General features: G+C 45.9%; 1 protein-coding gene across 1 annotated transcript; it reads left to right on the plus strand.

Annotated features, from left to right (window-relative positions):
• The first annotated feature begins 882 nt into the window (after nucleotides 1-882).
• REXO5 (RNA exonuclease 5) lies at nucleotides 883-25913 on the plus strand. Its single transcript, XM_011380956.2, has 19 exons — nucleotides 883-954; nucleotides 1928-2109; nucleotides 3112-3238; nucleotides 4224-4320; nucleotides 7223-7366; nucleotides 9442-9530; nucleotides 10515-10630; nucleotides 11699-11837; nucleotides 11987-12081; nucleotides 13028-13130; nucleotides 15375-15478; nucleotides 16220-16340; nucleotides 17610-17714; nucleotides 18205-18342; nucleotides 20830-20922; nucleotides 21413-21629; nucleotides 21825-22012; nucleotides 22932-23050; nucleotides 25663-25913. Exons 1-19 carry the CDS (start codon nucleotides 883-885, stop codon nucleotides 25742-25744), a joined length of 2331 nt encoding a protein of 776 aa, XP_011379258.1. The 3' UTR covers nucleotides 25745-25913.
• Nucleotides 25914-27563: the final 1650 nt, after the last annotated feature.

The raw sequence follows: 27563 nt of genomic DNA on the forward strand, positions 1-27563 counted from the left end.
CTTATCAGATGGGCCTTACTTTTTTTTCCCTCTCAGTATCAGTATCTCTACTTCCAGTCCAATTCCACAGAGTTCTAGTTTTCTCCCTTTTCATCTTTATAATTTTTATCTCTGACAGAAACCTGACTCTCATTGTCTTCAGTAAATTTGTCCCCCATTGCTGAAGCTGTCCCCCGCCCCCCAACACCCTGCTCATCCGACTGGGTCTCTCACCCTGCACCTTGTACCAGACTGCTACCCCATCCTCTCACACCAACACCCTCACCCTGTTCAGGCTCTGAATCCTGTGATACCACTGTTGTCCGTCCGCCTTGGTGACCTCCTCACCCTAAACAGTTTCTGGCATCTGATGGTAGGCCTCACTGCTCTTCACTTCCCCGCTGCTGGATGCCATCTCACCCTGGGCCTCCTGTATGTGTGCACTGGGTGCCCGCCCGCAATCCTGGCTGTCTCCCCTGTAGGATGCCCTCTTCACCCATAGGTTCTGCCTGCCCATTCTCGGCAACCGTGATCACTCACACTGCTGCACCTTATCAATTATCAGTCTCCATTTTTGGTTAGTAGATATAAATTGGGTTCAAGAGTTAGCAGTATTTGTTAAAATATAAAATATGCATGCTCATTTTAACGGATTGATTCTAAAAATCGACTGGTGTACAATTATGACTAATATTGTAATTTTTTTTAAAAAAAACATGCCATCGGTAGGGAATTTTTTCAGATAAATTAGAAGTTTTTAGGTAAATTTAGAGAATGGACTATTATTAAAATTGATGCTCTATTTAACTGTTATGGAAAAATACTTAGATTTGTTTTTAGTGAGGGAGTTGGTTACTAAATAGAATGAGTACTCTGATTCCTTGGGGACAGGACAGTGTAGAGATGAAGAATCTGGACTTTGGAACCCGCATTTCAGGCTTGGTTCTGCCACTTATCTGCAAAATATGGATAATGGTAGTACACACTTAAGACTTGTAAGAATTCAATGATATAATGGGGTGTATAGTGCTCAGAACTGTAAATGGCATTAGTTTTTTAAAAGTCATGGAGAAAAAAATAGCAATAATACTATCCGATGTTTACTAAGCACTTGTGATGCATCAGGCTCAGTCCTTTGCACTTGCAAATGCGGCGCCCATTCCCAATCTCATGAGCTGGAGTTAAAATCACTGTATAGATGAAGAAACTGAGTCTTAGAGCCAGAGGTTCAGGCGTTTGTCCCAGATGGTAGAGCTTGGTGTTAGAACTCAGGCCACGTGACTCCAGGGCTTGGCGCCTCGCCGGCACACCCTGCTGCTCCCCCTACAAGTTTAGGTGGCTTTTCTTTTTATTTATTGTGTGTCTTTTATCTGTTTTACCTTTCTCTATGACCTGACTCTCTTAATAAACACGAATTACTTGAATGACTGGACAGAAGTGCAAAGCTGTTTTAAGGAAGGTCAGACCTCCAGCGAACTCGCTGTTGCCCGTAACAAAACCTAACCCCTCCGCTTAGACCACTCGCTCTTCTGAGATCTGGCTCCCACTTGTCTCTCCTCTCGTTTATCTCCTGCCTGCACCGTGCAGCCTTGGCTCCAGCCGAACCCCTGGAATTGAAGCCTCCTACCTGGCTGACTCAGCCTCAGTATTTTCCTTCGGTGAAGCTCCCCCCACACTCTGATCCTCAAGGCAGTTAGCCTCTTGGCTCCTGTACCTTTGTATAGCACTTACCCACGTGCTATGGGAATTACCTGTTTCTGCCCTTTTACCCCACTCTTTCAGGGCATGAATCATTGTTTTACTCATCCTACTATCCTTATTAGCCCATAATCAAGTATCCATAATTAAGGTTCTATATCAGTGTTTATTAAATGTTCTATTAATAATGCCACATCATAGGTTTTATCATTTCCTTATGTTTGGATATCTGCTAAAATAATCAAACTAGAATATTTTAATCATTGGCCTTGCTTTGTTGCCGTTCTCAATAATTTGTTATGCCCTGATATCTTTACAGAAAGCACGCTTATCTACCATTTTATTTGCTGAAAACTGTGAAGTAACCCATGCCCAGCTATGCGAATTGCTGAAGTATGCAGTTCTGGGCAAGTCCAGCGTTCCTAAACCCAGGTATGACATGAACTTAACTGGTGGGTGAGACCTGAGCTTTCGTACTGGTGTCTAGAGGGCCGTATCTGCCTTAACTGACATCTGTTTACCACACAGAATGTCGTAAAAAAATTTTTATGGTAGTTGCCAACACTTTTATTTGGGAATTCCTTTATAAAAATCCAGATTTTTGACTACTTCAAAAACCTGAGGTTTGGCAACTGTCCCTGTTATCCTCACGTGGCAACATTTGTCAAGGCTGAACAGTGGCCTCCCTCCCTATTGGGACATGCAACTTCAGTGTCCCACCTGGCCTGCTTCCCTTATTTACAGTGTCTGTCTCACCGCTATAGGTATTCTGGTTTGTAACCCCAGCAGAGACCCAATTGAAATAACATGATATATGTTAAGAATCTCAGTCTTTTTTCTTCCTTTACCAAAAAAGGCAAAGAGAATTTTACTGTTCTGATATCCTTAACGCCATTATTAAATGTCTCATGAAAACTGCTTTCACATATGTACCAAGAGGGAGATTTTCAGATGCACACATCTGACTGGGGGAGGTTGGTCAGACACTTCAAAAGCCATCATCCACATTAACAAACATTGCCGTAGGCCTGTCATTAATCTCAAACTGCCTCAAACTGCCTCGCAGCAGGTCATGATTATCTGCTGAGGGAGGGGGAAGGAACCGCCTGGCAGGCGGAGTCCTGAGGGTGGGTGTGCCTTCACTAGCCTGAGAGCCTCCTTCCTCTCAAACAAATCCTAATGTCAGATTTCAAACAAATGTTAACAGGATTTTGGATTTGAATACATTGCATTTCACATGAGAGTCTACTTGATTCGAATATAATCAATAATTATCTTAAGAGATCTTTACTTGTATTCTGTGCAGTGATAGCTGTTTTCCATTTCCAGTTGGTGAGTGATGATAAACTATGAGGTGTTGCCTCCTGCTTTTCCCCACACTTCCCTTCTGTATGCCTGTAACTGACTTAAGCTGTTGGTTTGATGTTTCAACAGCTGGTGCCAGCTTTTCCACCAAAACAACCTGAACAACGTGGTGGTTTTTGTACTGCAGGGGATGAGTCAGCTCCACTTTTACAGGTTCTATTTGGAGTTTGGGTTTCTCCGAAAGGCATTCAGACACGTAAGTTTAAGGACGCCTTGGATTGGGGCCTGCGTCCAGCCCTCCGTCCCAGAGACCAGTGCAGGGCCCCAAACCGGGCTCCCTGGCAGCTGATGGAAAAGGGGATGGGGCTGTGGAACCGAAAGGACTATGATGCAGAGCTCTCGTCTTCAGATTGGGCTGATCTCTGATTTTCTTTGGGATTTTAGGCAAAACACTTATTCCCAGATTGCAGTCTGTAGCTCCCAGGTTGATATCATCCGATTTTCTATGGGCTATGGTGTTTTCAAAAATTGTAAAATTTACATGGAATCTGATTTTTGGCCTTTCTTGACAACATCACAGTCTAATAGGGAATGGAGGAGCTATGGGAGAATGGACTGTTTCATGCATTTACCCTTAAGGGTATTTGAGTTGGTGAGGCCTAATTTAATCTCCTTGGGTCTCCATTTTCCTTTCTGCTTTCATTTACTGACCTCTGCCTATGCGCTCGGCCCTACGTTAATCATGCTGCGTACATCGCCTTTAATTCTCACAGTAGTTGTGTAACAGATAGATGATTTTTTATTCCCATTTTATACATAAGGAAACTGAATGACTTGTCCAAGTTACAGCTAATAAGTGGTAGAGCTGCAACTGAAGCCTAAGTGAGCCTGAGGCTGGAGCCCTCAACAGTTTGCTGTGTCACCTGGCGTGCCGTCCACTGAAATAACAGATGTGGAAGTGCTGTGAAAAATACAAGGGACTTCCTTCTCTGTGATGGACATTTCGATAATGTTTGTTTTTCTTAACAATGTGTAATAAGAGAAGCAAAGAAAATTTCTGGAGTGGGATAAATGTGGCTTCACTTTCCTAGTATTTCATACATTGACGAAAGCAGTTCTCATTTTTACAATACAAATGATTAAGGTCCAGACCTTCTCTAGCACTGAGCTGACAGTGTAAGTCCAGACAGTATGTTAACTGCTTTTGAGCATTTTTGTAACAATCTGTTATGTATTTTCAGAAATTCCGCCTGCCTTCCCCATCATCTGATTTTCTAGCTGATATCGTTGGGCTGCAAAAGAAACGAACAACTGGGGATCTGTCCAAGACAGTCGAAGGTATGGCTGCGACTCTGGTGTGATGATTCGCTCATTCTAAAAGATACAGATAGGCTTGTAAGTAGGTTTGTCAGGCCATTTTATTCTTGCAAGCAACAAAACTCAATTCTAACTATTTTAAACAAAAAAACAATTTTTTTAGAGGAAAAACTAGATAAGTACCCAGGAAGACTAGACAGCAGAAACTGTAGCTAGGATTCAAGCCTCAGAAGCCACCTTGTTAAGTTAGGGAGCTAAGGCTTCCCCTGGATATCGCTAACATTGGACTCTCACGAATTACTGTGAATAATTTTTAAACTGTCGCAGGGTCTTCGTACCTACAAGTATGCAGATGGGAAGGAAGATCTTGCCTTTGACTGACATAAAGGACACCCACTATTACTATCCACAGTGGGGAGTAATAGCAGGAGATTTAGATGTTGGCCAGCTAAAAGAAAATGTCCGTAATAGCAGTGTTTTTCAAATTGTGGGTTGCGTCCCATTAGCGAATTATAGCTAAACAGTATAGCTAACCTTCTGTTCTGGGGGAGGGAAGATGGTGAGTGATGGAATAGAGTAGAACTTATCTGAGTTCATTACGCATAGTAAGGTAAGTATTGTTCAGTGATGCTTTTTCTGTGCTCAGAAATAAATAATTGACTAGTTGCACTCCAGGGACATGGAAAAGCAGTAAGGACTAACCAGTGTTTCCTTCCCATCCGCTCCCGGATTGTGCTTCCTATTATCCTCTGTCTCAAAGACATCTGATTCCCTACCCTTGCTTTATTTTCCTCTCCTTCCAATGGATGCCCTGTCTGACCTGCAGCAGTGTTTGATTTGACCTGCACTGTATTTTAAACATCTTTGAGTAAATCACAGAGGAGTCATTATGAGATTCAAAACTCATGTGAAAACATTGAGTTGTAAAAGAAAAGATAAAACGAAAAAGAAATATATGCCTGAGGAATATAGGTTGTTGGGCGTGATTGGAGGAGGGCAAGGATGGAATAAGGAAGGAGGGTAGTGTTGAGAAACGAGGCTTGACAGGTAGGTTAAAGCTACATCCTGCAGGCTGGAGATGCCACGCTCAGGACTTCAGGTTTTATCCTGAAGGCCTGGAGGAGCCAGAGGATTATGGCCACGTCTCTGTCCTCTTAAAGATTTCACTTTGTTTTCCCATCCTAAATATCAGAGTCCCCGAGGTGTGGTCCACAGCCCTCTGATCTTCCTTTGGAATATTCATCTATTTCAAATTCATCTGTTCTTCCCAAGTTTACCCATCACTCTTCTAGGATAATGCCTGTATCTTTAGGTCCGGTGTCCCAAACTCCAGGCCTACATTTCCAGCTGCTTGCTGGATGTTGTACTTGGGTGTTCCATGGTCCCCTCGGTCATAACTTAACTGAAAGCATTTTCCTTATCCCTAAGTAACGGGTGCCCGTCTTCTAATCTCCTTTTCTCTTGGTGCCATTTTGCTCCAGGACACCAGTCTCAAGTTTTAGAATTACTTTTCTTTTAGCCCCCGATGCCCAGTCTGCATGGCTCATTCCCTTTCCTCCTGCGAATCTCTTTTCAGATGTCACTTTACAAGAGCGAGCTACTGTGATCGTAAACATGTGAAAGTCATCCCTTTCCTGCCCCAGCCCTCCCCTCTCCTCTCCTTCCTTTACTGTTCTCCTTAGTCCTTCCCCTTAACTGATGTATTATATCTTTGTTTCTTGTCCATCTTCCCAACTAGAATTAAAGTCGCGTGGAGAATTTTGTTGATTTGTTTACTGGGGAACTGCTAGTGGCTAGGACAGTGTCAGGCATGTAAGTACTTGGCGAGTGCTTTGTGGACTGAATTGATCATTGTTGCTGTGCTCTACCAGTTTTTCTCATGGAACGTTTCTTTCGTATATACTTTTTCCTTCATCCTTTCTACTGTCTTAATCCAGACCTTTCCTCATTTCTCTCTGTTCCATTTTCTACACATCTTTGAGGTCAATCGTTCTTGAAATACTGTTTGGTCACTTCCCTTCTCAGGAAGCTTCTTTTGCTTCCTATTATGTATCGAATGATGGGCTGAAGTCTGAACTCTTGACCCTGGCCTTCGTAGTGGTCTACAATCTACTTTCATCCTCTCTTCCCATCATGGTTACGTATGCTGCTCTCCCACACAGACCTTTTTCCCTCCCTGCCGGTCTGATCACTGTCACACCACATTTGCTTTGTACATTTCTGTCTTGCCAGAAATGCCCTCATTCTACTCATGACACTTGGGTTTTTGATTGTGAGGACCAGAACCTCATGCCGGCCACCTTAAGTGAGAGGGGTATTATTCGAAGGACGCATGTGGACCAGAGAGCCATTGGGAATCTGAGTGCTTCTAATGAAGAGCTGTTCCCTGTCTCTTTCATGGCTTCTTCTCTTTTCTATTCTAAGTGGTCAATTCTCTATATTTCCTGGTTCAATTCTGGAAGCAAGCAATCTGATCATCTTAGCTAAATACCATTGTCGCTTTTGAACATGTGTTGACACAGAATATCAAGTCACTGGTCAGTTTTTAGATGGGTCTCCCCTAAGCCAGGTCCCTACTCTTAATCTAATCGGTGACCACTCCTGCTTAAAGAGCATGTTGGAGCTTTAGCAAGTGGCCAGGGATGGAGTAGATTTAACTAGAATGGGCTGTTAGGAGTGGAGGCACTAACGGACAGGTGTGACATACCAACCGTCTGAACTGTTGTTACTATAATCTGTTTGGAACTTATTTTCTCTTTGTGTTCCTGTAAATGTATTGGAATGCAAGCTCCTTAAAAGTTGGCGTTGAATCTTAACACATCTGTTGCTCTTCACCGTGCTTACCCTACACAGTGTTTAAGAGACACGTCCTCTGAGGTCTCTTAAACAGATTCTAACGTACATTCAGTCGTCCTTGTTGCAGGTTCTTTACCTTCTGCTGGTTCAAAAGTCAGCATCAACCTTCAGAACGACCCCATCATTCAGAAGTACGGCTCTAAGAAAGTGGGCTTGACCAGATGCCTTCTCACAAAGGAGGAAATGAAAACATTTCACTTTCCATTACAAGGTTGGTTTAGATGTATTCTGATGTTGGTAACAATATTAGAATACCTAGCAGTTTATTTAAAAATATTGCTTTTGAAAGTTCATTTTTTTGGCTGCTTTTCAAGTAACTTTTACCATCTTCTATTTATGAAGATATCATTTAAGTGCAGTGTTCCCTGTAGTGTAGGATGTGTACCAGGATTTAGTAAAGTGATGATTTTAGGTAGTTCACGAATGTGACCTTAAAGCAGCTCTATTGAGGTATAATTAACCTACCATACAATTCATCCATTTATAGTATACAATTCAATAGTTTTTAGTACGTTTACAGAGTTTTACAACCATCACCACAATCGATCCTGGGATACTTACATCATCCAAAAAGAGATCCCATACTGTTATTTCCCCCCAGCACCCTTAGCCCTAGTTTACCTGTTGTGGAGAGTTCATAGTAGTGGAATCGTACATCATGTGGTCTTTTGTAACTGGTTACTTTCATTTAGCATAAAATTCTCAATGTTCATCCATGTCGTATCTGCTGTCAGTACTTCATTTATTTTCATTCGAGTTATGTTTCATGTATATGGATACATCACTACCTATTCCTCAGTGGATGGACATTTGGGTCGTTTCCACTTTTGCTGTGTTTTCGTTTCATTGGGTATACACCTAGGGTGGAATTGCTGGGTCATAGGATAACTCTCTGTTTAATCTTTTGAGGAGTCACCAGACTATTTTCCAAAGCAGCCGCACCATTTCGCATTCCCTCCAGCGATGGATGAGGGTTCCAGTTTCTGTATGTTCTTGTCAACACTTGTTATTCTCTCTTTTTGATGGTACTCATCGTAGTGGATGTGAAGTATCTCATTTTGATTTGCATTTCTCAGATGGCTGATGATGTTGAGCATCTTTTCATTTGCTTTTGTTGGCCATTTATATATGTTTTCAAATCCTTTGTCCATTTTTTAATTGAGCTTTGTTTTTTTTAATTATTGAGTTATTAGAATTCTTTTTTCTGGAAACAAATTGTCTTAATCTAGATTTATTTAAGTGAAAGGCCACCTGTAGAGTGGAGCTAACAGTCCGTGTATCATAGGAGTGCTGTGAGGATGGAGTGAGTTAATGTACAAACGGTGTTTAGCGTGGTGCCTGGCACATCGCACTGTACAGAGGAATTCTTTGCTAGTGATAATGTAGATAGGGAGGGCAGCAAGTATATTGTCTCCCAGATTTGGGGATGCCTCTTTCTTTCTGATTTAGATCATATTTTGATTATTTTCATTATAACCAGTGGAAAATTTCAGGGTCTTGTGACATGGAAACTGGTCAAAGCTTTTCATACTCTCCTTTCTTTCTAGTCAGACAAGATCTAGGCGTCACCTTTTCTGTTTCAGCCTCTATCTGAGGTCTCCATCTTCAGTGATTCAAACGCTTTTGGGCCTCTGAGCTAAATATGCCTGGTTATCAATTTAGTGTACATGTTGGAGGGGGTACTCTAAGCCTATAGCTGAGCCTCTGTAGGGAATTTTCAGGCTGTGATTTCAGGAAATGAAGGCACGTTTCTGAACAGTTCAGGGAAATTTCCAGGGTAGAGCTGGATGCAGGAGTCTTCAAGGTGAATATTACTAAAGCTTTTTGCTTACAGTGAAACCCTTTTAGGTTTCTATTATGGTGGAACCTCATTCCCACTTTCATTTGCTTTGTTTATGAAAGAAAAATGCCACATGCAGGCATTTACATTGTTTACTCACCCTCCCTTAGTGCCTCCATGGAAAAGGTCCAGTGACTTTGGATTTAGTCACAATTTAAAGTCTTTCTTCTCATAGGAGAAAAAAGTGTTGCGTGGTCACCATCAGGAAATCCAGACCCTCGTCTTTCCTATAACAGCAGCCTACATCGTTTCCCTAGAACATAACAGTGCGTGGACGGAGGAAAACTTGAGGACAGACGATCTCGCATTCAATCTGTATATTTCCAGTGTCTAACGTAGAAAAGGGGCCCAGCAAACATGTTATTTCAGTTTCCCCTGGGTGACTCTAAGAATGATGTTTACCATCTCTAGTTCTGAAGGCAAATGTTTATTCTTTTTCCTCCTAGGTTTTCCTGACTGTGAAAACTTTGTGCCTACTAAATGTAATGGTGCTGTAACAGACAACAGTCCTCTCTTTGGACTTGACTGTGAAATGGTAAGTGCTGCTTTTGCTTTTTCACCTGGTGTATTGCAGACCAGGGTCTAGCAGATGACGTCTCGAGTCTCACCCACCAGCGAACCAGTGTGTTCAGTTCCCGTGTTCAGTTTAGATAACTGTAGGCAGACCCTCTTACTCCATTTTAGAAAACTTGGATCTGTGCTGCAGGATGAAGAATAAACGTCACATGCGTTCTAAGTAGTTGCTATGTTTAGTGAAACCTTCTGTATTACTACAAGTTTACTACTTCTCTTTTGAACAGATGTTATGTCGTTGCCTTGACAACTTTGTCTCAGTGACCATGAGCTTGGCTTAGTTTTGTAATTTAAGATCAGAAGTGGGATTCCCCTGCCTAAGCCCCTGCTGTGTTGTCCTCTGTCTGATTAGTAATTTCCTTTCAAATCCAGGGCGCCCCCTCTCACTTAGCACCTGGGTAACGGTTTCTCAGTTCTGAACAGAGTAGCCAAGTTCTGGTCTGTTACATCGCGGTGTATGTCCTTTCCTGGCCTGTTGGTGGTGGTGTCATCTTGGACAAATTCCTAGCCTCCCTCGGCCTCAGCTTTTCCCTCTATGAAGTGGGGAGGATCATAGAGGCTGCCTCAGGGTTATCACGAGGTGGCACTTGTAAAATGGCTGCTACCACATTAGATGGCAAGAGAGCCTGCTGATGAGGGCCGCCTGTTAGTGGTGCTGAGCACAGCGCTGGGGTATAGTGCACTCAGTAAATGTATAGTCGTGATTGACGCACCTGTTCCCATTCATCGTCCTTAAGCTCATCCTTCCCAGAGAAACTGGGCTTCGGTGGTTACCTTAAGTGTAATGTTCAGCAGCCTGCCTAGCTTTAATTTCATTGAAACTGGATTTTCTGGTCAGCAAAAGGCTGTGCCATGGTCACAGGGACCCCCAGCAGGTGAGGGTAGATGGGTACAGACTATGTTACAGTCCCACACTTCAGCCCCTGACCACGCCCTGGTCTTTCAGTGCCTCACATCCAAGGGGAGAGAGCTGACGCGTATCTCACTGGTTGCCGAAGGAGGCGGCTGTGTCATGGATGAGCTCGTTAAGCCTGACAACAAGATTGTGGACTACCTCACCAGGTACCTGTCACCTCGCCTTTAGCTCTTCGTAGTGCTGTCAGACAAGGGTGGGATGAGACTTCATGGGAACAGCCTGGGCTTCTGTTTAGTTAGTTGTGTGTTATTTATTATGTCTGCTCACATGTTATCAGAGAAAAGGCTGGGTACCACAACTATAAGCTGTAATACTACAGTGCACAGCGTCTTACCCTTCTTGTTCTCTGATCTTCCTGTGACCCTAAGTTAGCAGAATATTGTTTTCCTTGTTATAGACTCTCCCAGTTGTAATCATTATCTGGCAACTGCCAAACAGCTGGAGCTTTACTCTGATGAGACCTTATCTGACAAATCTACACGTCATCATTTCGCCATCAAATGACCTTAGGGGTTACTCTGCTTTGACCTCAAAAACCAAAACAAAACTAAGTTTTTCCGTAACAAAAATTTGAAGCTCAAAATGTTAGTCTGTCTTTCCAGAAATCAGCATGCAATTTCAGAATGCACACCCTGCAGTGCTTAAGCAAGGAAGAGCCAGAAACAGTGTTTCTGCCCACTGAAGTTATACCTGTAGATTCATATTGACAGGCAGAGAGGTTGTCCTGGCAGAATAATTAGAGCTCTTAGGAAATGGTCGTGTGTGGCAAAGACGTATGTGTGAGCGTGTTTGTCAGAGCATTGCAGAATTATGGAATGTAAATGTCTGAAAAGTTGAGATTGGTTAAAGTGTGTTATAGCCATATCATGGAGTCCTAATACATGTATTGAAGTGAAAATTTGTTCATGATATGAACAATGACAAAATTGTGTTGTAAAAAGCATATGTATTATGATTACATTTTTATAAAAATTAAATATATACATGAATACATATTAACAAAATTATGAAAGGATATTTCCTAAAATAAAAAATTATCTTTGGGTGATGGGATCATGGGTAATTTTTAATTTACTCTTTGCTTATTTATATTTTCAACCTTTTTACACTGAGAATATATTAATTTTTTTTAAAATATTCTTTTCGAAATGATTTTCCAGGGAAGAAAACTTGTTAATATCCTGGCTTGTCCATTTCTCTCTTTTTTTTAAAAGCTTCTCAGGAATCACAAAGAAGATTCTTGACCCGGTGGCAACGAAACTCAAAGACGTCCAGAGACAGTTGAAAGCGCTGCTTCCTCCCAGCGCTGTGTTGGTGGGACACTCCTTGGACGTGGATCTCAAGGCACTGAAAGTGGGTATCTGACTCAGGACTTCGTTTTCCTAGTACATATGCCTGTTTCATTTGTCACCAGGCTAAAGCCTTGGGCTCGTCTGTCTCCAGCCTACTTGTTTTCTCCTTCAGCATAGGATGCTACTCATTCTGTTCTCTTTCCTCCTCAGATGATACATCCATATGTTATTGATACATCATTGCTTTATGTCAGAGAGCAGGGCAGAAGATTTAAGCTAAAGTTCTTAGCCAAAGCTATTTTGGGGTAGGTTTGTTTGCATATTATGTTATCCTGACAGATTGCACATAAGTTAGCATATAGTTTCTTATTTAATTCATATTGAAAAATTCAGGGTCTCTGTTCTCCGTTTTAGTTTGTAAACATTATTTTTTAATTCTTATGAATCTTGGGATTGTAACTCTGGAGAAAAGTATGATGCAGAAATGAAAAAATTACGACAATACAGGAAGGGGTTTACAGTCACAGCTGAGGGTTGATGGATAGGTCTGCCCAGGAAGTGACGTGAAAGTTAACCAGAATTTCAAAACATAATATTCCTGTATTGAATATATCCTATTGTATACAAACATGTTCATTATATGAACACGCAGTTGAAAATAGCCCAAAAAATATTCTGTAGGGTTGGTTAAATAAATTACGGTTATCTGAATTACTGAATATTTTGTTTTAGTTCAAAAGAATGTGAAGGACCTGTGTGTGCTGACGAGGAAAGCTCTCTAAGATACTCCTGAGAATAAACTGGAGAGGCTGTGTATTCTTAGACAACGATATGGTGTAGACTAGATTTACACGTATCTCTAGACATAAACATACACATTTGAAGTAAGATTTAAAAAAAAAAAAGTATTTAAGTGCATATAGACACTTGTATACAAATAGAAAATTTCTGGAAGGAAATTTTAAATAGTGTTTACATCTGAGAAATGAGACAAGGGGATGGGGAGTGGGTTAGGGGCTTTTCATTGGGTAGCCTCTTGTCCAGATGGTGTGCTTACTGTAGACAGTCATTCCTGATCACTCTACGTCCGCAGTACCTCTCTAGATCCTGGCGCTTAGGAATAAAGGAATCTGTAGCGTTGCGATGCGGATCTGATCAGAATGCTAAATCTTACATGTAACCAGAATATTTGAGATTATTGAAAGTATCATTTAGAAATACAGGTATGTCAATTTCATCTCGACTTTCCAGGAAGGATATACAAAATCCAGATAAGCTTGGTCATGATGCTAAAGAAGACGCCAGAACAACCCTTGAATTGGCTCGGTATTTTCTTAAATACGGCCCAAAGAAGGTTAGTGCCTTTGATCTGCGTGTTTGCTATTCTTAAAATTATGGGACTAGAACAGATAGTCACAGCCCGCCATTCCTGTTGTTACCTTTCTTTATAAAAATGAGAGTCTCATTCAAGCTGAGCATGTATTCAGAATTAAGTCCTCTATCACTAGCATAATGTGCTTACAACATCTTAGTGTCTGAAGCCTGTTTTTAAATATAGACTACTATGTCTCTAGGACCGAGGGCAGTTTCTCCGAACAACTTCAGTTTCTACATCTGTAAAATGGGGATACTCTCTGGGATGTTGGTGAGGGTAGATGAGATCGATACTTCGTATAAAGCTCTCAGCACAGTGCCTTGAATATATTAAGCACCATCATGTGTTGATCATTGTAGGTGATGCTAATGATTGTGATAATTATAAAAGCTACATAGAATTTTGCTCTTTTGGGGTGAGGAGCAGACCATTGCTTCAACAGCAGTACAGTGGGTATTGATTAGAATAGCACATGAGCGAGACATTGAAGAGGATGTAGTTTCTGATAGACCTTGTCATAATGCATTCTGACTGTCCCACTACGAATGTTATCATGAGTCCATCATGAAAGAAAGTGTAGTTCGTGTGGAATCATAAACAGCCAGAGTAGTGTTTCGTGTTGTGGTGGTAGAAAGACATTCTGAAATATTTTGTTGGGCATGTAAATAATGATAGCCAGCATTCACCAAGATCTTACTAAGTGCAGTGTTCTAAAATGCTTTATATACATGATCTCCTTACAGCAGCTCTGTGAATTAACTGTCCTCTCAGTTTCATGTGTGAGTGTTCTGGGGTTCTGGAAGGTTAGGTAACTTGTCTGGGGCCCCACAACTTGTCCAAGGTGGAATCAAGATCCAAACCCAGGTCTGTCACATCCCAAAGGCTGTCTTTGCTCTGAGTGAGAGGTTAGCAGCCTTTTCCATAAAGGTCAGATAGTAAATATGTCAGGCTTTCCAGGCCATACTGCCTCTGTCACGACTACTCGACGTACTGTTGGTGGTGCATAAGCAGCCATAGCAGCACGTCAGTGCATGGGTGCAGCCGTGACCAGTAACACACTGTTTACCAAAAACAGGCATGGGGCCGGACTCGACGAGATGACTAAACCTCGCCAGCCCCTGCTCTAAACCACATCAGAGGTTGTAAAACCATTTTGGTCGCAGGACCCATTTACCCACAAATGGTTTATGTGGATCATATCCGTCAGCATTTAACCATATTAGAAATTAAATATGAGGGAAGATAATTTTAATATTTGTTAAAAATATAAAAAATTACGTTAACACAAAAAAGGAATTTTTATGAGAAAAAAGCATTTTCAAAAAAATTAATGGGAAAAGTATTGTTTTACATATTTCGTAAATCTCTTTGTCTAGCTTAATAGACCAGTGACTTTCATGTCTGCCTTTACAGTCTGTTGTATAGTTGTAGGCAGAGAAGCGAGGGCCTGTGTACTTCGGAAAGGGTCTCTGGAACTGCCAGGGGTTCTCGAAGCGCACTCTGCGTTCTAGTGTGCTGCCTCGCAATCTCCCGTGGCACTTGCATCTCACTTGGGTAGAACCTAAGGCAATCTGAATTAACATAGACTTTTCGTTAATAACACATTGATTGTGGTTCGTTAATTGTGTCAAATGCACCATGCTAATCTAAGATATTAATAATAGTTGAAAATGGGAAGAGGGTTTATGGACACTCTGTACTGTCTTTGTAATTCTTCTGTAAATCTAAAACGATTCTAAATAAAAAGTTTGTGCCCCACTCTCTGTCACAGCTCCCAAGTAGTCTCTCACTGCATGGAAGAAGCTAGACTGGACATTGTGGTTTTGTATGAAACCAGTAAAAGGTCTTTTTTGATGTTGCTGTAAAAGCCATTCTTTTACCATTTCTAAAAGTTGCATGTTTACAGAAGAGTAAATTTTAAGTGACTGGCTTTGGAAGGAATGAGGAACCAGAGTTGCCACGCATTTTCACTTGCCCCGCCTCGCGTTTTCCCATGCTCATGAGCGACATCGGCAGCTGGCAGCAGATCGACATCCTTGGCTGAGTCGCCAGAAACCATCTCGTAACTCTCGAAGCTCCCCTGGGCCTATGACAATGGCAAAGCCACTGTCCAGAGAAGCAGAGAACACCACTTGAGTGGATTTTTCTTGGAGTTTGTTTAGGTTTTTTGTTTTTTGGTTTTTTTCAACCTCACATGCTTTTACCACTTTATTTTCCTCCAAGATTGCAGAACTAAATCTCGAAGCTCTAGCTAGTCAACAGGAACTGCAAGGAGCAGACCAGGAGCCAAGCAATGCAACAGAGGTAGCTCAGCAGCCAAATAAAAGGTAACATTTTTCAGTTCCAAACAAGGGCCAAGACAAATGGAGTGTGTTTCTTATTTAACAGCAAAACCTGAGATTTTGTTTTTCCTCTTTTGAGTCTACTAAAAAACCAGTAGTATATCAGTAACATTCTTCCATCACAAAAACCGTGGAGGGGAAAATATACCTACCACCTTCCACCCTAAATAGTATCTCTTTATTTTTCTGATTTTCTGAATCTAGTAACTGGCCTTTAAATCATTTATTTATTTATTTATTTATTTTAAAGTAAGGCATTAAAATACATTGAATTGAGTAACATTAGGGGAGATGATAGACCAGTGCGTATTTTGTAGAAGACAAAAGACCATAGAAGTCATCTACAGCCTTGAGAAAACAGGCTCAGAGAGGTTTGTCTCTACACCATCGTACATGCCAGATCCTTAGACTCCGGCCCAATCTCTGATAGAGAGCTTCGAGTGTATTTCTTGTTCATCTGCCCTCTCCCTAACGAGGGGCAGCATTATCCAGAGCGACGTCTACAGTGGTGGAACTGTCCCACGTCTCAGCTGTTCAGTTAGGTCTGCATGTCGTACAGGACGGGCGGCTAGTGCAATTGAGGAACTAAGTTTTAATTTTATTTAATTATCATTAATTTTCATTTCCTAGCCACATGTCGCTAGTGGCTCTTAGTGCAAGTGCAGAGGAATAGCTCTTGGGTTGGAGAACACTGCCGTTCTTACCTTGGTCTCTTGTGCTCCACAGTGTTTTGGAATGCTTGGACTCAGTGGGTCAGAAGCTCCTTTTCTTGACCCGGGATGCAGATACTAGCGAACTTTCTTCTACCAAAAACTGTCAGACTATTAAGTGCCTTTCAAATAAAGAGGTGAGTGACCTGCTGTCTCTTTGAAGGTTGCATTCAGAGCAGAGGGGAATGTAACCCTTTGTAACACGTGCAAGCGTCAAGCCTTTCTTCGTCTGCAGCCCTGGCTGCCCTTAGCAAGCCTGGCTTGTCTCACGTCTTGTGTGGAGCGCTTTTTGTCCTCGTTATGCCACAGCAGTGTCTGCTTCTAGAGCTTAGCAGGCCTGTGGCTTTGGTCTTGCACACCACGTTGCATTTTTGTTATGTTTCTGGTTCGTGGAGATGTCTGCCTTGGTTTTCAGCTGCCTATGTCATTTTGGCAGTCTTTTTATATTTTCTCTGTCGTCGCTGCATGGTAAGGGATGCATGAGAGCGTGAACTTCATCCGGGTCGTGGGAGGAGCCTGAGTGGACATGCAGCACGCCGCAGATTTCCTCACCCCTTTGGATGGGATGTCTCCTGGCTCGATGTAGGTCCAGGCGCTGCAGCCTCCTACTGGTCCCGCGTTCTCCCCAGGGCATTGCGGTCTGTCTGGACTCAGTGTCCGTGGGACAGCGAGGACCTGATGCTTCCTGGACTCCATCTTGCTGATGTCACAGTTTTTTTTTAGTATTGTTTCTTTCGAGAATGATGTGCTGGGAAGAACTGGGAGTTTACAGCGCCCTTGAGCGTGGTGGGCGCTGGCCTCATCTATCTTCCTGCAAGGCCCTTCATTCCCTTCACTGCAGTGTCCCCAGGGCCCTGGCCTCTTGTCCGGGCAGCCAGTTCTTCCCCCGAGCCCCGCTGCTCTGAGGCTGCCACGCCTCTTCCCCCGGGTCAAGTGTAGTGCGCCATCAGATCCTGACCTGTGTCCATTCTTTTGGCGTTGTGTTATGCTTTTCCTTTCTGGGGATGCTTTTGTTGGCTTCATCCGAGTCTGCCCTGCCCCCTGGCTTTTCCCAGTCTCCTAAGCTGTTCCTCCTGGCTCCTTACCAGCTCGCGGCGGCATGGGATGCCGGGAGCTCTGCCGGAATCTCACTCCTTTACTCGGAGGAGATCCGAAGGCTGTCGTCGTCTGTTTTTTAGTGGTGTTGAAGATTTGGGACGTGTGTGGTTTTATTCTCTCTGCTGATGATGCGGTTTCTCTAGGAGGCTGTGCAGTGCCGCCACTTCCCTCCAGACCTTGCAGTCGGCCCTGTCATTGCTTTCGCACGTGGGTGAAGAGACGACCGTGGTTTCTATCCCTGTGGCTCGCTTCCGGGAGCCCCACAGGCTACTCAGGCCCCCCTCACCGGGCTGTGCTCCCTTCTGCAGGTGCTCGAGCAGGCCAGAGTGGAGATCCCCCTGTTCCCCTTCACTGTGGTCCAGCTGTCTTTTGAAATGCTTTCCCCTGCCCTCATGGAGGAGATGAACAAACGGGTGAGTTGAATGGGTTCTGCTAGATGATTGTTTACCTTACTGGCTCACAGCCTCCTGCACCGAGTCGCACACACTGTGTGAAGTGAGCTGTATGTTCCTCTAGATTTTTTGTATGTGTATATTAACGTTTTAGAAAATATTTTTTTTGTAAACATGGGCTTCAGACTATGGATGCTGTTTTGCAACTTTCTATTTTCATTTGCAACTTGATTCATTTCATTTCGTGCACATCTTTGCATGTCATCACGTAAATTATTTCCCTTGTTTTTAACGGCTTTGTAGTTGTCTGTAGTACGAGACACCTGTCTATTTCAGCATTCGCACTTTCTAGGTTTCTGCTGTTCCGCGTAACCCTGTAGTGAAATAATGCCTGTGTGTTTGGCGGGGGTTTGCGTGGGGAAGTTCCTTGGAGTGGAATTATCCCATGATCTTGACTCATGATTTCGTTAGATTTGACTTAAATCGCTGTATCCTGCTGTTTTTCTCATAGATGAGGATCAAGTGGACGGAGATATCCACAGTCTATGCCGGGCCGTTTAGCAAACACTGTGACCTCGGGGCTCTGCGGAGACTGTTCAAGAGCTTCGGCCCAGTCCGCTCAATGAGCCTCGTTCTGGAAACCCACCAGGTAGCAAGCCCGGGAACGCAGATTCTGACCTCCCTCCTTGGCCCCCGGGGCTATTCAGATAGCAGATACCGGGGATGGGAGCATGATTGTCCCCAGCCGGAGCGTGAGACATGCCGCGCTTAATGGCAGCGGTTGAGTTGCTGACCCACGAGAATATGTACCCAGTGTTGCCAGATCTGATTTTTTTTGTTTTGAGAATTAAGAAATCTGCCAATTTTCATAGGTTGGTTCCAGTTTTCTTAAATATGTAAGCCAGACCAAAAATATGTCTCCTGGATGAATGTAGCCTGTGGCCTTCCCGCTTGTGACCTCAGCCTGAAATGATAAAATGCCCTTTCAAGTCCATGTCTTGGGAAGTCTCTAGGGTTTATCTCTGAGGTAGGTTCCCAGCTGCGGGGAGGTGTGGGAGCAGCCGTGGCGGGGCCGGTGTTGTCCGTAGCTCTCCAGTCGCTCAGAGTACGTTTTGTTCATTGATCTCTTACTTATGTTAAAATTCATACTGTTTAAAAGGACTAATTTAACAGGAAGCTTCCATCTTCATGGTCATTGCAGGAAGTCAGCATATAAAGGCAAAAGCTATTATATGAAGCAATAACGTTACAAACAACATGGTATAGAAACAGAAAACCAGGGAAATAACTCAAAATCAAAATGGTCTAACAGAATGTGGTAACACTGGGAGCCTCCAGGAAGAGGAAAGGAGGCTGGGGACAGGGCTTAAGGGAAGACTTTTCACTGTAAAGTTTTTTGTCCTTTTAGAATTTTGACCTAGGCTATTAACCTGGTGCACTAAGCTGTTATGTTTAGTAACTACTTAACGTGACATCTTAATAACTTAAAGGGAAGCAAAAATTAGATTTCTAAACCGATCTCAGTACAGCATTGTAAACATTTAAAATGTGCTTTCCCCAAATCTTAATGTCTTTACTTAGAAATAAAAAGATTATCCCTGGGAAGACGGACGGAGGGATGTCAAGGGATGTCACTTCTCCCTGTAGTCTTTTGCTTTTCTTTCTTTTATTTTTGTTAAACATACACAGAATTTACCTTTTTAACTGTTTTTAAGTGCACAGTTCAGTGTAATTAAGTACATTTTATCCAGAGTCTATTTATCATTCTTAACTGAAACTTTGTGCCCATCAAAAAGTAACTCCCAGCCCTCTCCCCCGGGCCTGGGACCTGCCGTTGTCCTTTCTGTCCCTGTGGATCTGCCTCCTCTATGGACATCATATAAGCGGAATCCTAAATATTTGTTCTTTCATGTCTGGCTTATTTTACTTAGCATATATTTCTTTGGAGTTCATCCGTGTTGTCATTTGTGTCAGAATTTCATTACTTTTCGAGGCTGAATAATATTCCATTTATGAATATACTACATTTTGTTTATCCAGTCATCTATCTAACATTTGGATTGTTTTCTGTCTTTTGGCTATTCTGAATAATGCTGCCGTGGACACGGATGTACAATTACCATTTTGAGTCCTTATTTTCAATTCTTTGGGGTATATGCCCAAAAGTAAGTTTGCTGGGTTAAATGATAATTCTGCGTTTAATTTTTTGAGGAGTCGCCCTACTGTTTTCCACAGCAGCTGCACCATTTCACGTGTCCACCTGCAGTGCCAAGGGTTCCAGTTACTCCACCTCCTCACAGACGCTTACCTTCCGTGATTTTGATCATAGCCGTCCTAGTGGATGTGAAATGGTGTCTCTGGCTCCACTGAGTGGTGATGTTTCATATGCTTATTGGCCATTTCTATATCTCTGGAGAACTGTCTCTTTTTTTTTACCCATTTTTTAACTGGGTTGATTTTTTTGTTGTTGATTTTTCGGAGTTCTCAATATTTTTAGGTACGAATCCTTCATTAGATACGTGATTTGCAGATATTTTCTCCCATTCTCTGGGTTGCTTTTTCACGTTGTTGATAGTATCCTTTGCAGTTTTTAATTTTGATAAAAGTCTAGTATGTGTTACCTCTGCCTTTAGTGTCACCTTTAGGAAATCATTGCCATATCCAGTGTCACCAAGCTTTTCTGTGGAAGCATCTCCGTGCTGATGCTGTGGCTCCTGTCCACACACAGCAGGAAAGCAGTCAGTGTGACAGGGCTGCCCACCCAGTGGGAGGACTTAACGTCCCCAAGCCTGGGGGAAGCTGCCAGAAGTTAGGCTTACAGGACAGATGGGAACCTGTGTGGAAATCAATGGTGTGGAAAGCAAGTTGCGTAGTAAAGAGTTTGTCATTGCGTTCCCCATTCCACTCGGGGAGAGGGGGCTTTGGTTTTAAGTGACAAATACAGGTCATTCATCTGAGAAACCACTTTCTGAACCTTGGTGATGCCACTTAAAGTTGGTGATCTGCCGTCACCGTGTAGCCCAGCACAGCAAGGACATCGGTTCTGGCAGCTTGGCCACTGTGGTCTCAGGCCCTCGTCCGCCCTTTCTGGCAGTGCACCTGGGGAGCAGACATAAGGAAATCTTATTTCCTGCAGCCACACTTCTGTGTGCAGTACGAAGTCCTGGAAGCCGCCCAGCTGGCCATAGAGTCCTTGGATGGCACCGTGGTGGAGGACACCTGCATCAAGGTAGGGTGGTCAGGGAAAGCGAAGGCAGCGCTGGTGGCTCAGCGCCGCCCTGCACAGCCTGCGTCTCCGGGTGCCTAGATGCGGCGGCTTCGTTTCGTCCGGATTGGCTTGGGCTTACTGGGGGTCTTCCTTGTCCTCTGCCACTGCTTGGAGCCCAGACTCTTTGAGGTGGTTTTTGTGGTTGCCTTTCCTTCAGCTTTTAGGGGACCACATGGCAGTATTTGAAGTTTCTTATGCAAGTAAGCAGTTTCATGGGGGTAGAAGGCAGGGAGCCGACTTCGCTGCAGGGGTGAGGGGGAGCAGGGGAGGGAGAAGCATGTGTACCCAGAGATGCTCACGGTTGTGTTTTGCTTATTAAGTCTCCACCACAGTCCTTCAGGCAGTTGTCGTTAGCCTCCCTGTACAGGTGAGGAAGCCGCAGAATTCAATTACCTGCTTATGTGTAAAAGCCTCCGCGTGGACGTTGATAACGCCATCTTTCCCTGGTTAGGTTCAGAGGCCAGTGACAGAGCTCACCCTTGACTGCGACACCCTCGTGAATGAGCTGCAACGAGACTCTGAGAACCGAGGCACTATATACCTGGCTGGAGTGAGCAGAACCTTCAAAGAACATCTGTTGCAGCAGTCCAGCCTCTTCTTGGGCCTGGAAGCTGTCATCTTACCTAAAGATCTTAGAAGTGGAAAACAAAAGAAATACTGTTTCCTGAGTAAGTGTGTGCCGGGAGCATAGCCTTGGGGAAGGGATTGGGGATGATGATAACATGAGGGCAGAGAAAGGGACCAGACCGGTCACCAAGGCAGCCCTCCGGGCCGGCCAGGCCAGCAGCTCCCAGTTGGTGCTCCAGCTTGGTGACTGGCATTTTCTGGCCCTTAATAACAGAAGCGGGTGTTGTTGCTTTCAGAATTCAAAAGCTTTAGCAGCGCCCAGAGGGCCCTCAGCATTCTCAAAGGCAAGGACTGGAAGCTGAAAGGCAGGCACGCCCTCACCCCCAGGCACCTCCACACGTGGCTGCGGGGCACCCCTCCCGAATCGAGAAGGGCCCCGGGGCTCCGCGTGGTGCCGCCGCCCTCGGAGCAGCAGGCCTTGCAGGTGAGTGCGGGAGTCTATCCCGGGGTTCAGGGGAAAGGTGGCCGCCTTGGTTTGCTGGCTCTGGGAGTGGCCTTCTGAGGCTCAGGGACGTTAGGAGAGTGCTGCTCAAGTGACACTTCAGCCTTCAGTCTTCTTTTCTGCCCTGGACACATCTTTTTATCTCTGAGAACTTTCATGCTTTCACCCCTTCCTTATCGGCCAGATCAGGTTGCTTTTTGTCCTCCAGGTAGATTCTCCAAGGGACTTTGGGGCTGAGGAAGGAGACTGGGAAGCTGAGCGTGTCTTTGGTGATCTCGGGTTTCCCAAAGTGTGTTATAGACACAATGATTTTTGGTGGTCATGGATGAACTTTATTTTTAACTTTTATAGTTATGAACTCGTTTAACAGCCATTAAAATATACAACAACCGCACTAAACGTGTGACTTCATAGATAGTATTATTTACACGAGGCTAAGGAAGAAATAGACTGTAAACTTTAAAAAATACCATTAGGGGACTAAACCAGCAGAAGGGGAAAGGGAGGTGAACAGCAGAAGTTTGTTCTGATTTCCCACTTAGCAGATGAGAAACAGAGGCCAGAGCTGGTGAGTGACTTCTCCAGGCCACAAAGCTACTGAAGGGCAGAGGCTGGACTAGAGCTTTCATGGTGACACGGCTCCCTCAGCTCGGGGCCCTGGAAGGCCCCTCTGCGGGAAGGGGAAGCCGCTGTCCTACAGTGAAGAGGCCCGGGGGTGCCGGGGTGGGCAGAGGAGCCCACAGTGGGCTTTGGCTTCAGGTTCAGGATTTATACAGAGCCTTTTTTGGGATCCCATGGCTCTAGAGCCTGAGACAGTGTCGCAGCCCCCCCGCGCCCCCCCCCCCCAAGAGGTGAGCAGCAAGTACTCTGGCTGGACGTCAACACGCGGCTTTGATCCTAGGCCCTGAAGGTGGACCATCCGAAGATAGCAGCCTGGCACTGGGGCCGGAAGATAGGGAAGCTCTACTACAGCCTGTGCCCAGGCACCCTCTGCCTCATCCTGCTGCCAGGGACCAAGAGGTGAGGACTGAGGGTTGTCCCTTCGTGGTCTGGCCTCTGGGCTTGAGCTGTTCTTAGAGGACTTCTATTGCTGTCCAAGCACGTAAACGGGGACTTCCGTGAGCCCTCTCAGTTCTCACAATGCTGAGAGCCAGGTGTCGCGCTCCCATGTCACGTGTAGATGCGCTTCTGCTGGGAGACAGCTCGTCCCCGTCGAAAGGCAGACCCTTTGGTCCTGCAGCCTCTGGAGCAAGAGGCAGCTCTGCCTGACCCTCTCGAGTAAAAATGGCCAAGAAGTCCCGAGGCAAGGCTCAGGCCTGGGAGTGACCGGGGCCTCCCCTGCCCAGCAGGTATCTGGCGGTCCTGCCTCCCCTGCCCGCTTCCCCTTTGCCACCTCCCACCTCCGTTGGCTTCTGGGAGAGAAGGGCCTGTTTCGCCGAAAGCTCGAGGAGTGCTGCGCGGGGCTGTGGGCCCAGTCCCCACTCTGCCCCCACTCTGCCCCCTACCTGTCTCCTCCAGTAAGGGGCCAAGCCACCTCCCCACCGTGGCCAGTTTCCCATAGGTAAAATGGGGATTTGGAGTGAATCAGTGATTTCCAGACCCTTCTAACTATAAAACCCTTTCTTTGGAAGAAAAGCTGACGTGAAGTGCTGGCGCTGGCGCGGGAGGCCGGCGGCCCCAGGGCGAGTGGGCAGATCTGGCCAGGAGGGCCGCAGCTCTTTTGAGCAGTTCGAAAATCACTGGATTGAATTATTTCTAAAAAGGCTCTTCAAATTCTGACCACCTAGGATTCCCAGGCCTAATGTCCCAAATGACAGCGTTAATGCCTCAGGCATTGAGGCCGGGCCAGAAGTCAAGTCCCCTGTGAGGGCACCTCAGGCACTGGTGGGACAGGCGGGTGCAGGCCGCATGAGGGAACTGCTGTCTCCAGGGACAGGAGTGAGGTTGGGCGTTTCCACCGAGAAGCCATCTTAGACTGACGTGCCTTTAACAGGCTGTGGGGAGGCTAGCAGCAGGCAGAGAGTGACCACACGGCCCCGCCCTGGCCTGGCCTCGCGGACACGGCGTCAGGAGGCAGAGGGCGGCTCGGCACCAGCTGACGCTCCCGTGGCGCGGCGACCGGCCGAGCAGGCCGGAGCATCGTCCTTCCGGGGTGGGCGCGAGGGCTCGGAGGAGGGTAGGCAGCGGAAAGGCTTAGGATCGGACCGAGGCAGAGTCCCGAGGCATGTTGACCAGTCAGGAGAAAACTTGAAACAGCAGACTCTGCGGTAGGGAAGGTCATCCTCTGGCTTCTACAGCCACGTCCATCACCCCGGGAGCAGGAGCACGTGTTCCCCCAGACCAGAAGCCACCGTCTTCCCTGGGCCTGGTCTGCGCAGCCATCTCCGTGCTGCCAGCGATGCCCCTGGGGAAAGGGAAGGGCCGCTCAGGCAGGGGGAGCAAAGAGAACGGGCTTCCTCGTGCAGGAGCCTGACCGGGCTCCCAATCCTTCCATTTCTGCTGGCTGCTAAAATCAGCATTGAAATACTGATTGCTATAATTTATCAAACCCTTGTTGTCAGGTCCATGCTAAATGTATTTTTGGTTGAGGCTGTTGAATCCCGTTTAACAGAGAAAAGGACTCAGGTTAAGCTACTTGCCTGAGGTCACACAGATGGCAGGCGCACAGTTAGGGTTTGAGCCCCGATGACCTGACTGCAGCACTGCTCCCAGCATGCAACGCTCCAGCCTTGGGCCCAGAAGGCGAGCGCTCGGCCCCAGTACAGGCGGGGCGCTGGCGTGGGCACCTGCATGCTCCTGCTGCTGTCCGCGGTACTCAAGGGCTTCCCCCCGCCCCAGCCCCACCCCACGAGTGCTCACTGCAAGGGGACAGGGAACTGATGTGTGTCAGCTGACTCCTAAATCCTAAGCACTGTGCCAGCTCCTTTACAGCGTAAATTATCAAATGAGTTAACATTTTGTGAAGTTTTTCAAACAGTGCCTAGAACACGGTAGGTGCTACAAGCATTTTTAAGTAAAATGAACAAAAGAGCAAACTTAACAGCAATTTAAAAGGACTCTGAAGGCAGATTGCATTACCTACCTGGTTCTACCACTTAGCAGTTATATGACTTGGACCAGTTATGTCCATGAACCTGTTTATTTGAAAAGTGGGCAGAATAATTGTTCCTGTATCGGTACCTACGTTAGGTACAGGAGCTGTTTTGAGGATTGAGCGAGCATGTATGTAAGGTGTTTAGAACAGTCCCGGGCGTGCGTAAGCGCTCCGTGTTAGCTCCCATTGTGTGTGGCTCTCACAGAAGCCCCGTGAGGTAGCAGTTTAACTACTGAACAGTCTTGCAGCTGCAGGAGCAGAACTCAGCTTGAGCATTCACCCTTGGCTGACGTGTGCCTCACGTCAGTTAAGTGGCAGAGCTGTTCTAGGCCTCTGGGATGAGACAGTATTCCCACTGGACCATTTTCAGCAGGCAGCTTTCCATAAGCTGTCCATCCGCCCCTTCACACCTTCACCCCTCCACCCCGCCACCCTCCACAGCGCACACATACCCGAAAACCTTACCTCCTCTGCCCGCGCGTTCAGCGCCATCCTCCGACCCTGTGGGTGAAAACCTGTCTTCACCCATTTGTTGCAGCACCCACGGATCGCTCCCCGGCCTGGGACTGATGGGAATAAAAAACGAAGAGGACAACATCACCCCGAATATCTGTTCGTGAGTCTGCCCACCACCTTCCAGGTACCAGCGTGTCCTTCGTGGGCAGTGGCAGAGTGAGGTCAGGCTGCCGCCTCTCCATCCAGCAGACAGCTTTGGGAAACAGTGTACCAGCTGGAGAATCTAGTTCGTTTATATGGCATGAAGTTTTCAATAAATGCCTAAAATTTAAACATTCCTTGTCTTAAGATGGCGAGCAGAGGAGACCTAGTTTGTTTGTACTTTGCGTCACTATGTTTACCTGCAGGCGCCGTGCAGGCGCCCGCTTCCTGCAGCACGCCCCTTACCTGGCACATGCAGTTGTCCGCATCTGTAGAGCGAGTTTCCGTGAGGCGGACTCTTCTCACTGACAGCTGTGATGGAACTGAATGAACAGATAGGCTGAGCTGAAACCCTGGCAGGTCCACGAGACAGGAGCGTAGAAGACTCAGCTTCTTACCGACGCTGGCGTCTGTCCCTTTAGTTGCTGCGTCCCTCGAGCACGGCTGCAGTGCTGCCCTCCACCACCAGGCGTCGCCACCGCAGCACGCCTACCCTTGGCACTGGGAGCTCCTGTTCTAAGCCAGGGCTCTCTGCCTTTTATCAGCTCCCGAACTGTTAGCATCCCTCCCGTGTTGGAAAGGACGTGGGCACAGGCACACACGGGTCCTCCAGAAGAGATGAACTCACCCACGCTGCAGTACGTGTCGTGCCAAAACACCTCGTAAACGGGCCCGTACGCTGGGGCCCAGCACTCCCACTCCCGGAACCGTAGGGTAGTGTCAGCCGCGGCGGCAGGGTACTGTCACACGAACGTGCGTGGAGGAAACGCCACAGGGTCATTACCGTGGCGTTCTAGGCGGCCATTTTTAAACGTCGACGTGTGCGTGTGTAAGGCAGAGAACTGCGAGTGGTCCAGACCCCCCAGCTGTGGCCCTGGTAAGTTAGCATCACTGCGCTCGGGACAGGGCCGACACGCCCTCACAGGACGCTCTTGGAGATCGGTTCATGCACGCAGGGCCACAGGACAGTCTGGGGTCTGAGTCCATTTTGTAGGAAAAAATGTACAAGAACACACATAGGCTTGGAGCAAAACCTGGAAGGCTGCATGCCAGGATGTTGACAGCATTCATCTCTGGCACGGGCCTGGCAGGTTAGGTTTTACCAAATGCTTTTCTCTGTGGAGGCTGCTCAAAAAAAACCAGTATATGTTGCTTTTATAATTAGAAGAAAATAAGTCTACTTAAATTTAACTGTCAAGGTTGAGCATTTTGAGGCAGTGTTTAAATCCTGTAAGTGTAACTTCGTGTAACTTCTAGACGATCTGGCCCTGTGGGAAAGTAGGACCCAGGAGCCAGAACTGCAGAGCTTGATTTGGGTTGAAACGCTGCAGCTGGAGCCTTCCTTGTAGAGACGAGCTCCCCGGGGCGCTGCCAGCCTCCCCAGCGAGGCCGATGCCGTCTCGAGACTAAAGGTGTCGCCGGGCTCCATCCCGCCCCTGCCAGGCGCCCAAGCTGGGGGAGCCTGGCTGCTGCTTGCCTCTCGAGGCTCCTGTCCCCAGAGACAGTGCGTAAGGCCTTCAGAGGTGGACAGGACTGGGCGGTGCTTGGGCCCCTCCGCTCTTGGGCACGTCACTTAACCTCATCTGAGTCCGTTTCCACGGCTGTATAACACGAGAAAGTGTCTACTTTCAAGGATTACCGTAAAAATTCAAAGATCCAGTTTGTGGAAAATGACAGAATAGTGGGCTACATATGCATTATTTTTCCTCGCAGCCTGTTTCCTCACCTTTAAAGTGGGGCGTTAGTGCCTACTTCACGGGGTTGTCAGGAGTGAGTTAGGGA

Source organism: Pteropus vampyrus, unplaced genomic scaffold (assembly GCF_000151845.1).
Source record: "Pteropus vampyrus isolate Shadow unplaced genomic scaffold, Pvam_2.0 Scaffold417, whole genome shotgun sequence".
Classification (NCBI taxonomy): domain Eukaryota; kingdom Metazoa; phylum Chordata; class Mammalia; order Chiroptera; family Pteropodidae; genus Pteropus; species Pteropus vampyrus.

Excerpts from the sequence above, each read along its gene's own strand:
- REXO5 (XM_011380956.2), top strand. The coding sequence starts at position 883 with ATGAAGAATCTGGACTTTGGAACCCGCATTTCAGGCTTGGTTCTGCCA. Across the intron at positions 13,131-15,374 it reads TTAAATACGGCCCAAAGAAG|ATTGCAGAACTAAATCTCGA; the intron begins GTTAGTGCCTTT and ends TTTTCCTCCAAG. Across the intron at positions 21,630-21,824 it reads AAAGAAATACTGTTTCCTGA|AATTCAAAAGCTTTAGCAGC; the intron begins GTAAGTGTGTGC and ends TGTTGCTTTCAG.